The 13075-nt window shown below is 40.8% G+C and overlaps 1 protein-coding gene across 1 annotated transcript in view; it reads right to left on the bottom strand.

Annotated features, from left to right (window-relative positions):
• Nucleotides 1-786: 786 nt before the first annotated feature.
• HPRT1 (hypoxanthine phosphoribosyltransferase 1) overlaps nt 787-13075 on the bottom strand; it is a 29416-nt gene continuing 17127 nt past the window's right edge. The window contains exons 5-9 of the mRNA XM_048864428.2: nt 11259-11276; nt 8405-8487; nt 5461-5507; nt 2556-2632; nt 787-1947 (exon numbers count right to left, since the gene is read on the bottom strand). Of these exons, the coding sequence (XP_048720385.1) occupies nt 1900-1947; nt 2556-2632; nt 5461-5507; nt 8405-8487; nt 11259-11276 (273 nt within the window). The 3' untranslated portion in view covers nt 787-1899. The remainder of the gene's footprint in view (nt 1948-2555; nt 2633-5460; nt 5508-8404; nt 8488-11258; nt 11277-13075) is intronic.

Genomic DNA, 13075 nt, shown 5'->3' on the forward strand with positions numbered 1-13075 from the left:
GCCAATTAGGTGAACTGATTTTGGAGAGTTTTACGCATTTCTCTCTTCAAATATTTATTTTGCTCCTTCTCTCCTTTTCTTGGCATTGCCAAGTATACCAGATACCACGTATACTCAAAAGTAAAGTCCAAGGGCCAAGGCCTGACCTTGAAAAGACATGCAAACACCATTTTAGAACCTAAGACAAAATGCTAAATAGTCAGCTACTGCATCGTGGATTTAGAGGAACTCTTTGGAATATTAAATATAAAACTCATAATGCTAAAAACATTTAAAAATGCGGTTCAGTCACACACGACCTGTATACTATTCTGTAATGACAAGATTCACAAACAAAAGCCTTCTACAGATTATGACTATTAAGACTAACCTAAATTTTGTAAATAATGCATACTGTAGTTAGGCCAATTACCTATACAGCTGTACCAGAGCACACTAGGCATGGACAATATATCTCAGAGAATGTGCACTACTAGGAAAAATTATGGAAACAAGTTAAACTTCAAAAAGAAAAACAGAATGATCCAACATATGCTCATACAGTTAGAGTAGCTTGCCTGGCAAGAAAACAGTATGTATTACGCCCTGAATTATGTGAAGTCCTGAAAAACAAGGCAGGAATCTAAGTATGTTGTACAGGAACTGTGAAAGTCAAGAGACTAAAAAATGTGACCAAGATGGACTCTGTGTGAGGCACCATGTCCAGAATAATACCAGCATTCTTCAAGGTATCTCCAGAGCAGAGACAAGTCAACAAGACAAAACATAAGGATCACTCACAAAATATTTGTATATTTCCATATGTATGTGTTTAATAAGCAATTATCTTCACTATTTACCTTGTCAAAGCAGATCAAACAACCAATATATAAACACTATATTCTGTGAATCTAGTTTGGTATAGTGCATGGAAGCATTTCTATATTTTCCCCCCCAGTGCAATATTTTTTCTACATATGGTATACTAGAATTTACTGAAGTCTTTGAGAAACTTGCAAAGGCAGAGAGTCTGCCTTCACTGTTAGAAAGACTTAGGACCAAATATCATTAGCAAAAAGCACATTTCAAGAGCATTTTAATGTATACCATGAGGGTGCAGGTGTATAGGTTTTATTTTAAAGAAACAGTCTTTAAAGTACTTTGCTTTGTGGCTCTTATAAACATTACCATATTTTTTCACAAATGTAAAATATATTATAGCTGTTTAGATTTAAAAGGCAATTCCCACTGGGTGATAAATATTTTGAAGAAAATATTAACCTACAAGAAAGGGGCAGCTCCGTGAGAACTAGTTTTTAAACATTCAGTTTTGTCAGTCCATCTCCTTTCGGCCCAAACTGACATTTTTCACTCAGACTTCCTTTAATGGCAGTAAGGCTACTCCACGAGCCGTGGTTAACACCTTGGCAATTACAGGTACTATAACTGGCTGCTCCTCATGCTTTCTAACACCCCAAGAGTGCAGATATCAATAATCACAATTGTGCATTAAAATATAATTTATACATTTCAAAATATTGTTAATAGACTTCCCTACCTTAAAATGGGCTTACATTAACAGTACTTTGAATTATTTCAGGGTCGATTAGGTTTAAGCAATTCACCACTTCAAGAGTGCAGCTCACAAACAACACAACCCACCGAGGGGTAGCGATAGTTGATAGATTCATAGTGCAGATAAAAATCAGAACTGCACTAATTATTTGACATTTCAAAACTATAAATGAACAAGACAAGTTTCTTATACTGTACATGCAATAAGCTATAGTGAGCATATGACAATGAGGTTGGGACATTCTACACAGTTAGCTGGTGTTTCAGACTTGAATCTGTTAAAACATAGGACTCAGGAAATAAAATGTTGCAAAGCTCTGTTGTCACAGCACTTGAACTATGCTCTCACGCTTTGTATTTCTGTTTCCCAGTCTCACTAATCACACAAATATGCTGAAACAAAACAGAAAGCTGATATTAGAAAACTAACATCTATGAAGTTTTAGACATTCATTCAATAATGCAATTCTACTGAGAAAAAAAAAAAAGGGTATCACACATTTCCATGTTATTTATCGCTAATTTCATTAGTTGATTTATACAGAATAATTTTAAAGTCTGTTTTTTGTATCAAAATGTTAATTCCCCCATATCCCACCTGATCCCTGCTAAGAGACTTGTGCCACCCAGAGAACAAGACTCAGGAATGGGTGGGAACTCAAGGGCAATTCATTCTTTATTCCAAATTGTCCTTCTGTTGTTAATTGTGAAAAAACCTGGTGAGACAAGACCACTACAGCTGTTCCATTCTTTCCCATCTAGTCAATAAGGAGCATGTAAGCCTCCTTTCTCCAGAGCTAAGCAGAAGATCCATGTTGGCCTGCCTAATGAGAGTTGAAAGGTTGCTCTGCTGCTAAAGTTTTTCCCTGGCCACTACATCACTAACAAAGTGATCAGGCTTGTGTATGAAAGTACAGTTTAAGTAGGAAAAAAATGAATTATCCTATTTCCTCCTCCCTAGTTTTGAAAGAGTAAAAAGTATTAAGGAAAACATTACTTACATTCAAATCTCGGAAGTATTCATTATAATCAAGGGCATAACCCACAACAAACTTGTCCGGCACTTCAAATCCAACAACTGAAAAGGACCATAATTCATTGTCTTGTTAGACTTCATGTACCAGTGGTTTTTTTGTTTTTTTAAAAAGCACTGTCATATTAGCATATTTTTTTTTAAAACCCAAATGTCCTTATTTGTTCTCCTCAAGCATCCTCAGTTTCTAAACTATTTTACAAATCTAATTTACTTTTCACTATCTAGTCCGTTAACTTCATTCATTTCACTTATCTTAGAAATGAAAACAGACTCGTTAATTTCAATTTCTGGTTTTCATGCAGTAGCACAATGCTGCAATGTATAGCTTACAAACGTTTGCTCCAAATAAAATCTATTTGTATTGAAATTTTGAAATTCATGAATGCATTTCTACTAATTTAGGTTTCATTTTAAAAGTTTCACATGCAAAAGTTCCTTACTCTATCGTAACCATGATTCTTCACGATGGATTGGCCACATGGATTCTACTTCTGGTGCACATGCCCCCGGTGCAGACAAGATCAGATTTTTTTGAATAGCAGAGTCTGCTGTGGCCAGGCCTGTACCCCCGCACTCAAGGGCATAAAGGGCAGTTTGGGTCAAACCGTCCCTCAGTTCCTTCGCCCATACAGAATGCAGGTAATTACAGGATTCCATTGTAGTGGGGAAGAAGGGTGGGTCATGGAATACATGAGGTCAACACATCTCAAAGAACCACAGTTACTCTACGGTAAGTAACCGTTTTTTCCTCCTCAAGCAACAGTCCATGTGCAGTCCACTTCTGGTGACACTCAAGCAGTGCCATGGTAGATAGGAAGTGGGTGCTTGAATTGCATCTGAATAAAGACGACTGGGCAACGTTGCCGAAGTGGGCATCGGATCTTGATGCCTCCACGCGGGAACAGTGCTTTGTAAAACCATAGACTTTTCCTGCACTACTTCTACAGGGATCTCAACAGTGTCTGCCATTCAGCACAGAAATTCCTGGAACATCTTATGGCTGTCAGGCTGTGAAGAAGGAATGTGCCTTGTCTGATAAGGACAAGGAAATAGCTGCTGTTCTTCATTTTCACGTTCCTGCTGCTGACAGTGTGAGCCACCTGTGCCTTTTTACAACCCTAGGGGATCTTGTAGAGGAGGGAGACCTAGCCTTAGAAGCAGCAGTAGAAGTTGGCTTTCTTGTTAGCTGTGCGCCAAGGGGCCCAAGCAGAGCCAGATATGACCCTGGTAAGATTAAGGGGCTACGGGGGTGGGCACCATGGAGAATGCGCTTCCCTAGATCCCCTAGGTTTGTGTGTGTAATAATAGGTTCTAGATGCCCTGTCTGACAAATAGGGGTCATACGAACGGGACCAGGGTTGGTGGGCAGAGGATGCCTCCCTGCTGTGCTCAGAAGCTGAGGAAGCGAGTACTCCTCTTCTAGATGTGGGGCTGCTTTAACAAGATTCCCAGGGTGAGCTGTGGGCTCCGCTCTTGCCAGGATCGAGAAAGTGCTCTGCACTGTAATGGCACTAGCAGAAGGCACTCTCGCACCACTGAAGACAGCAGTGGTGATTCAGGCTGAGCAGTCAGTTAGATCACTCGCTACCAAAACTGGCTTCCGTGCTCAGGTCAGTACCAAGAAGAGCTGTACTGTGGTCATCAGCACGGGAGTCGTAGATGCTGACACTGTCAGCACCAGGTGGACCAAGATCAGTGCTGGGTGAAGCACAGAGCTCTGCTTGAGATAGTACTCTTGCTTGGTGATTGGTCTCGGTGATGGATATCAGGGGGATCCCTTCTGGGCCATAACCTACCCTTTGAGGAAGCAGGTTGAGGTGATCTCTGCCTCTTTCTACTCAGTCCCTCTGAAGGTGACCAATATCTGGGCTCTCTAGAGCCTAGAGGAGCCATGTTCTTCCCTGCCTCTCTCAGATGACTTAGCTACTTTGCTGGTCTTGGCTGACACTTTCTTAGATCAGTGAGCCTGGGAACTAGGAGCTGAGCCAGAGCATACAGAAGTGCTGCAAGATGACGGCTGCTCAGACCTAGCAGGGCCTTTTTCTCCAGATACAAGGAGATCGTTCTAACCCAAGGCAAGCCTCTTGCCTTGTGCGTTCTTTTAGGAAAAAATGGCCGATAATACACAGTACATCAGATTTACCCCTCCCTGAGGCACAAAGACGCCTTGGGTGTCTATCCTGCAGTGGGATAGCTGCATTGTAAAAGGGGCGAGTTTTGAAGCTGGGCTAGATCCTTGTACTTGGTAAATCCCTAACTCTAAGAAGACTTTTTTGTTGCTTTGTTTGTCTTATAGTCCACAGGTATCAAATACTACTACTAACTCCACTAAACTGTCACTACCCTGTCTATACTAATTATTTATAAAATAAATCAGGTTTTAGGTTGCAGAGTATGCAAGAGAAGCAGACTCTATGTAGGGGTCTGGCTTGTGGCTACAGGCACCAAGCAAGAACTGAGGGATGGTTGGACCTACTCTTCCCTTTATGCCCTTGGGCACAGGCGTGATCCCAACAGACACTGCTGGCCAAAAGAATCCAATCTTGTGTGCATCGGGCACGTGTGCATCAGAAGTAGAACCTATATGGACAATCGCTGGAAGAACCACCTGTATTTTGGACATACCTACTAGACAATGTCCCTTTAATATAAAAAGGGTGTCAAAATAAGGTACATTCTGCCCATACGTATTGTTATGCACTAGATAAATCAGAGTACATTGCCCAAGAATCATCAGAAAAAAGTGAACTGGAGACAAACATTCCAAATATTCTTACAGTTTGATTAAAAACATTCTATATACTTTGATAATGTGTTTCTTTGTTAATTTCAAAATATTTATTGATGACTGGCAAAAAGGGGTCACTTACAGTCAGGCCGATATCCCACACTTCGAGGAGTTCTTTTTACCAACAAGCTGTCAATTAAAACCAGTAGAAATTTGAAATATGGAAATCAGCAGCTACAAGATGATCAAAAAAACTAGATAGAGAATTAATTACTAAAAACCAAGCCAGTCTTGAACTTCACTGATATTGAATGGGTATAACTGAAGGCAGAATTTCGTCAATTAAATATATCCTGTATTGTACCTCCCAGCAATCAATCAGATTGATCGGATGAAGACTTCTGGTTGAATCACGAACAGTTGACAGTCTAGCTAAAAGGACAAGAGTCAAACATGCGCCTGACGCAGAGAGTAGAAAAGTCAGCCAGGAGTTATAGTATAATTCAGTTCTGAAAAGTGATTCTGTAAACTGGCATAATGAGACTCCATGTTCATTTTGTCTAAGAAACCTCAGGTACAGTGCTCTGTTCACAAGAAAAGAGAGAGCTTTTCTAGTTATCACACCTGCAAATTCAGCCTGTGAGCTGAGAGCCAAACTGGGTTCCTTCCTTCTTATGCACCATCACCAGTACATAGAAGTTCTGTAAGCCAAATTGCATCCACCTTTACAACAGTATGTCTTCAACAGGTTTGCACAGGTGCTCCTGATTATCCCTGTAAGTGGAATTTAATAAACATTCCTGTTGATGAGGCACACAGGGGCATGGAATCCAGCTCCCCCTTTCTCAGCTGCGTTGATTCTGCAGAGCTAACAGTATTATCACTAAAGTCAGCAGATGTAACAGAATACAAACATGGAGCAGATTTGCCAAGTTAAGACAGTGCCATTTTTACTGTCACTTTTCAGAACAAAACTGCACTTTCCAGGAAGTAGAGAGAAAGGAGAACAGAGTGAGTGTTCTCATACTTTTTGTCCATCACCATATATTGAGGTATCATTCCAATGACTCAAGGTAGTCCATGGATGCTCCTACACTCACATAAAGGGCCATTGTGGTGTCTCGTGTTTGGCTGCAATTGTTTGGGGAAGGCTTTGTGTGAAGAAAAGGAGAGAGAAAGTCACGTGTCTGATGGATGAACACTGGAGACAGCTCAAGCTGATTATGTACTCAAAAGTGTCACCTACTTAAGGGAAGAGGCTCTCTGAGAAGAGAGGAAGAAGAAGAAGCCCTGCTAAGCCCCACTGCCTGGTATCATGATGCCTTTAGTCCTTTCTCTCAGGGATACTTGCCCTCTGGTCAACTTTTCACAACCTCTCTGTATTCACCCATATGACTTTCCCTACCTGCAAGACAGCCACATCCTTTAAGGGTGGAAGAGGATCTGCCATTGCCTATCAACGTAACACTAAATCCCTTTGTATCTCTGAACCCAGCATTCAGCTGGGTTTCTGGAAACTTGTCAGCTTTCTGACTTTGTTGACATTTGAGGTTTACAGAAGTTTTGGCTGAATGACTTAATTTTTGGGGGCTGCTACCAGTTTGGGATTTGACCAAGGAACTTCAAATCCATACTGGGATCTGTTGGAACCCCTCTGCACAACAGCTGCAACACAAAGCAATGGAAAACACAAACAGGCAAGCGTTTACAGGTACAAAAATGTAAAGCATCTTCACCTTTATGCATATTTATGGCTTAGATCTTTTGACAAATTTACAGTATTACAAAAAGCTTTTTTCAAAGTTACATAATGTGACCAGAATGTCGTTTACTATTACGCTATATGTATATGATGTAAAATGTAATGGCAGGGCCCACAAGCCCTTTAAAAAAGGCCCCTATCAGGGACATACAGCCATTTGACACACTCTTCAAACTCCCCAGTGTGTTGTCGTGACCTCAGAGATAACAAACCAATAAGAAGTCTGTAACTGTCTCACCCTCGACATGTCACTCCAAGATTACCAGAAAAAGGAGCTACCTGAGACACGTCTAACAACTGTTTTAGTATTGGTATGGCAATGCTGCCTGACTAGACGCCACCTCCACCCCCTACTTATCTATAATTCCTATAAGTCAATATATCTTTATTGTAAAATGCAAATAAGATTCAGCTTGATAATGAAAGAGAACAAGCCATCTGAAGTTGGGGGGAGGGATAGCTCAGTGGTTTGAGCATTGGCCTGCTAAACCCAGGGTTGTGAGTTCAATCCTTGAGGGGGCCATTTAGGGATTTGTGGCATAAATTGGGGATTGGTCCTGCTTTGAGCAGGGGGTTGGATTAGATGACCTCCTGAGGTCCCTTCCAATCCTGATATTCTATGATTCTATGAAGTGTAAAAACCATTAGGCTTGACAGCTACTTTGTTAGTAACATTAAATGGTCATCAGTTTTGGTTGTTTAGTCATAAGTTTTTTAAACAAAATAAGTGTTTTAAAAATATTTTGACTAAAAATGTTAAAATCCTAAAAAGTAAAACCCAGCAGATGATATGGCCAGATTATTCTCGGACATTTGATTGTTATAGCCGAGTTGCACACAGTTACTGCAGGCTAATGGCAATTTTAAAAATTGCTAACCAGGGTTCCAATTTTGCAATCAGGCTCGCATCCAATAATATTAAAAAATACCCCTTAAGATTATTGAGAAAGCTCAGAGCAGAAATATTAGGAGGCTTTTAAAAAAAATCCTAGGGTAATCAAGACAAAATGCATGCCCAACACACTCATACACACAGAGGCAGCCCCCACATCGTTCTTCACTACAAAATCCCTTAAGCAGTCGGAACACAAATGATAGAAAAGTGCTCCTGTCGGTCTAAATAAGTGCACCTTTTCACAATGAACAGACCCTATACTAGAGAAAGTGTGACCACGTACAATACTATGAAGGGTGTTTTCACCTTTGAGTCAAGGGGGAAAAAAAATTCCTTTCAAATATAAAAGTATTCTATAATCCTATTTCACTATTTTTGTAGTTCTTAAAAAAGTAATACACAACACAAGCAGCTGTAATAACAACTCACCTGACTACTTTTACCATCTTTGGATTGTACTGCTTCAGCAGAGACAGCAGTGTTTTCATTGTTTTACCAGTATCAATTATATCCTGATGATAAAAAAGCCACGTCAGAAAACTATATAAAAGCTGTTAAAGTAGCACTCCCAGATTCTAATCGAAGAGCCCATGTCATACTGAGATGCAATAATATGAAATTCTAAACAATTAAATAGAAGGTTAAATGATATGTAGCATGATAAAAATCAGTAGCCTCCATATTTTAGGCACTACTGATTAATTTAAAATAAAATTTAATAAATTGAAAAAAATAACGTTGTCCATTGGTTAATCTATTGCACCGTCTTTAAATGAAACAGCACTTTGAAACTCACAAATAAAAAAGCAGCACTCTCTTTTAATACCAACACCACTGTAACACATACCTTAGCGTGGCATGCAAATCCACATCTGCAGTCATTTTTTGTATTAACAAATGGAATGGTTATTTTCTATTTCAAATATTAGTAGCATAACATGTAAGTGCAGATCATTCTGGCCACAAGTGTGGTAAGCCTTAACAAGTGTGTATTACAAGAGCATAAAATGCATAATGTAACACTTACATCCAAAAACTTTTGTTACATTATGCATTTTATGCTCTTGTAATACACACTTGTTAAGGCTTACCACACTTGTGGCCAGAATGATCTGCACTTACATGTTATGCTACTAATATGTCTGTGTAAATAGGAAGTTGTTTAATTGTTTATTGCCACTACTTCTCTATCCTAGGGTTAAAAAATAAGGCCCTACTTAATTTGCGATACTGTGGAAATTACGGATCCCATAATATTGGGCTTCCACCACAATTTTGACATCTGACTGGGGCTGACAATGGGAGCCTGGTTGTCAGCCCTGGGTGGCTGGCAGTCCGGCTGTTAGTCTCGTGCATTAATGACTGTAATACAGTTGCAGCAAAATATCTGGTTATCAAAAAAATTAGCAGGCATAACATAATACTTGAATGCTTATATTGTTCCAGCAAATTTTTCTTAAACAAATAGGTCTTCTCTGGCTTTTCCAAATTACTGCAATTAATAAAGGACCTTTATTACCTTTCCGAGATTTTGCATGTCTTGTCCGCAACTCAGCTGCAATTATTTTACAATCATCCCACGCTGTAAGTAGGGCCTTAGTTATAAACCTTGTTCAAGAACATTATCTGCAAATGAATCAATGTTTACTCCTGGGGGGCACTCTGCAGAATTCTCCAAATTTTATTTGCCAAACAACACTACATAATCACACCAGTTTCAATTATTTTGGTAATTTATTTCAAAATACCTGTCAGCAAGTATGTCTGTAACAATACAGAAACATACAAAAATTCCTCCAGGAGGAGAGAGTTTAAAAAAAACCCCTACAACAACCCAGTTCCTGTTTCTCTGCCCTCCCCCCAAGCCCAGCCCGGCAGGCCAGACACCCAGAACCCATTCCCCCCAGAACCCAGCTGCAGGGCCGCCCATCAACCAATACAACCAAATCTCCCCCCACTCCTCCCCCCCGAGCCCAGCTGTGGGTTCCCCCAGCCCAGATACTCGCACCCCCTCCTCCCCAGAGTCCAGCTGCGGGGCTTCCCCTGGCCCAGATACCCACCCCCTTCCATCCCAGAGTCCAGCCGAGACATCCGCCCCCTTCGCCCCCAGAGCCCAGGGATCCAGAAGGAGAAACAGTCTGATGTTCAGCCCAGGCTTGCATGGAGTTTCCTGCACGCTGCCCAGTCCTTCCCTCAGGGCATGCTGTAGCTGCCAGGAGCCCTTTAGCTCCCTCCCCCTCCCCCTGGCAGTGTCTTCTATGTGTGAGCTGGGCTCTATTGGGTCCAGCAGCACCTAGAGGCAGCCAGCAGCACTGCAACCTATTTCTGTGGGGAAAAGGAAATTCTGCATGTAGAACATTAATTTCTGAAAATTCTGCATTGCGCAGTGGCGCAGAATTCCCCCAGGAGTTAATATTGACTGGCTAGAACAAGCCTCCATCCATCAATAAAAGGAGGTATCAATGTAAGAACTAATTTATCTTAACAGCTAGGAAGTCAGATTAAATTGTATTGTGCATATTAATATCCAGAGGTGCATGATGAGCTACAGTAGAAAGTGAAAAGAAAAGGAGTACAAATTTATTTGAGCATAAGCTTTTGTGAGCTACAGCTCATCCGATGAAGTGAGCTGTAGGCTCATGAAAGCTTATGCTCAAATAAATTTGTTCATCTCTAAGGTGCCACAAGTACTCCTTTTCTTTTTGCGGATACAGGCTAACACAGCTGCTACTCTGAAACCAGTGGTAAGTGAGACTCTTTATGCAACACAAATGTATTTATTGTTTATTTTTAGTATATAAATGATACGTGCAAACATCAGACACTGTTGAGTGTTTTATATATTTTAAGATATTCCCAATAAGAATCTTTTTCCATAACTATTGCAGTTTAAATTCTTGTCTGTGCATTAATAAAGTGACAGAGATCCTTAATTTCACTTAGTTCAAGTTCCTTTAGTATATAAACCAGTATGATTAAATAGGATCCCAGCAAATTGAAAGTAACAATTGCAAAACTTTGACATGGACATTCTCTCCCTGCAGTTAAGTAAGATGAGATGGGGCCAACCTGAGAATTCAGATCCAGACTTCACATATTTCTAACTTTGAGGGTTTGTGGGTCAGCTCATTATGAAAATTAGGGGCCATTTGCAAAATTCAGGCCTAGATTCAGGTTTCACAGCTCGCTGAAATATAGAGGTGTTCAGATTCAGGACCATCTCCTGTTAAAATGTTATCACAAATCACACATTACAGAACCCAAAGCGAAACATAATACTTACTTCTACAATCAAGACGTTCTTGTGGGGGAAAAAAAAGAAAAAAAAATCCATGAATATTTAGTTGGCGATTATGTTGATTCCATTAGCAGTTTTCTGTTAAATTACTTATATTATCAATGCAGTGACATATGCTAATGTCACCATTTACAGAATTTCACATTCTCAAAAGCTGAAAACTGTAGAAAAAAAATTTGTAATATTATTACATCCAATTCAAAGACATTATGCAACAATGCCAATTCTATTTAATTAACATTTCTGAAGTGCTGGCAAGAAGATTCTCATTGATAACCGTCTATTGACACATGCAGAATACTAACTGGTCTGTAGAATTCTTACGACTTTGAAAAACAGCATTATAAGTATGCAACAATAGATCAAAATATAAGAGCCTACACATTTTTGCGTGCTTTTAATGAAATATTCATCATTAAAATGATGACTTGCTACTCACAAACGGGGAAGAATTAGTAGGGGAAGCAAAAGTGGATGGGAACCTGGGAGGCAGTGACCATGAGATGGTCAAGTTCAGGATTCTGACACAGGGAAGAAAGGAGAGCAGCAGAATATGGACCCTGGACTTCAGAAAAGCAGACTTCGACAACCTCAGGAAACTGATGGGCAGGATCCCCTGGGAGAACAACATGAGGGGGAAAGGAGTCCAGGAGAGCTGGCTGTATTTTAAAGAATCCTTATTGAGGTTACAGGGACAAACCATCCCGATATGTAGAAAGAATAGTAAATATGGCAGGCAACCAGCTTGGCTTCACAGTGAAATCCTTGCTGATCTTAAACACAAAAAAAAAAGCTTACAAGAAGTGGAAGATTGGACAAATGATCATGGAAGAGTATAAAAATATGGCTCGGGCATGCAGGAGTGAAATCAGGAAGGCGAAATCACACCTGGAGGTGCAGCTAGCAAGAGACGTTAAGAGTAACAAGAAGGGTTTCTTCAGGTATGTTAGCAACAAGAAGAAAGTCAAGGAAAGTGTGGGCCCCTTACTGAATGAGGGAGGCAACCTAGTGACAAGAGGATGTGGAAAAAGCTAATGTACTCAATGCTTTTTTTGCCTCTGTCTTCACAAACAAGGTCAGCTCCCAGACTGCTGCACTGGGCAGCACAGTATAGGGAGGAGGTGACCAGCCCTCTGTGGAGAAAGAAGTGGTTGGGGACTATTTCGAAAAGCTGGAGGAGCACAAGTCCATGGGAGCGCTGCATCCAAGAGTGCTAAAGGAGTTGATGGATGTGATTGCAGAGCCATTGGCCATTATCTTTGAAAACTCATGGCAATCAGGGGAGGTCCTGGACGACTGGAAAAAGGCTAATGTAGTGCCCATCTTTAAGCTGGCTAGATTGTTGGGCTCAACAGGTAGTGATCAATGGCTCCATGTCTAGTTGGCAGCTGGTGTCAAGTGGAGTGCCCCAAGGGTCGGTCCTCGGGCTGGTTTTGTTCAGTATCTTCATTAATGATCTGGAGGATGGTGTGGACTGCACCCTCAGCAAGTTTGCAGATGACACTTAACTAGGAGGAGAGGTAGATACGCTGGAGGGTAGGGATAGGATACAGACAGACCTGGACAAATTAGAGGATTGGGCCAAAAGAAATCTGATGAGGTTCAACAAGAACAAGTGCAGAGTCCTGCACTTAGGATGGAAGAACCCCATGCACCGCTACAGACTAGGGACCGAATCGCTAGGCAGCAGTTCTGTAGAAAAGGACCAAGAAGGCCAATGACACTTTGGGATGTATAAGTAGGGGCATTGCCAGCAGATCGAGGGACGTGATCGTTCCCCTCTATTCGACACTGGTGAGGCC

The sequence above is a fragment of the Caretta caretta genome, chromosome 9, assembly GCF_965140235.1.
Source record: "Caretta caretta isolate rCarCar2 chromosome 9, rCarCar1.hap1, whole genome shotgun sequence".
NCBI classification, from domain to species: domain Eukaryota; kingdom Metazoa; phylum Chordata; order Testudines; family Cheloniidae; genus Caretta; species Caretta caretta.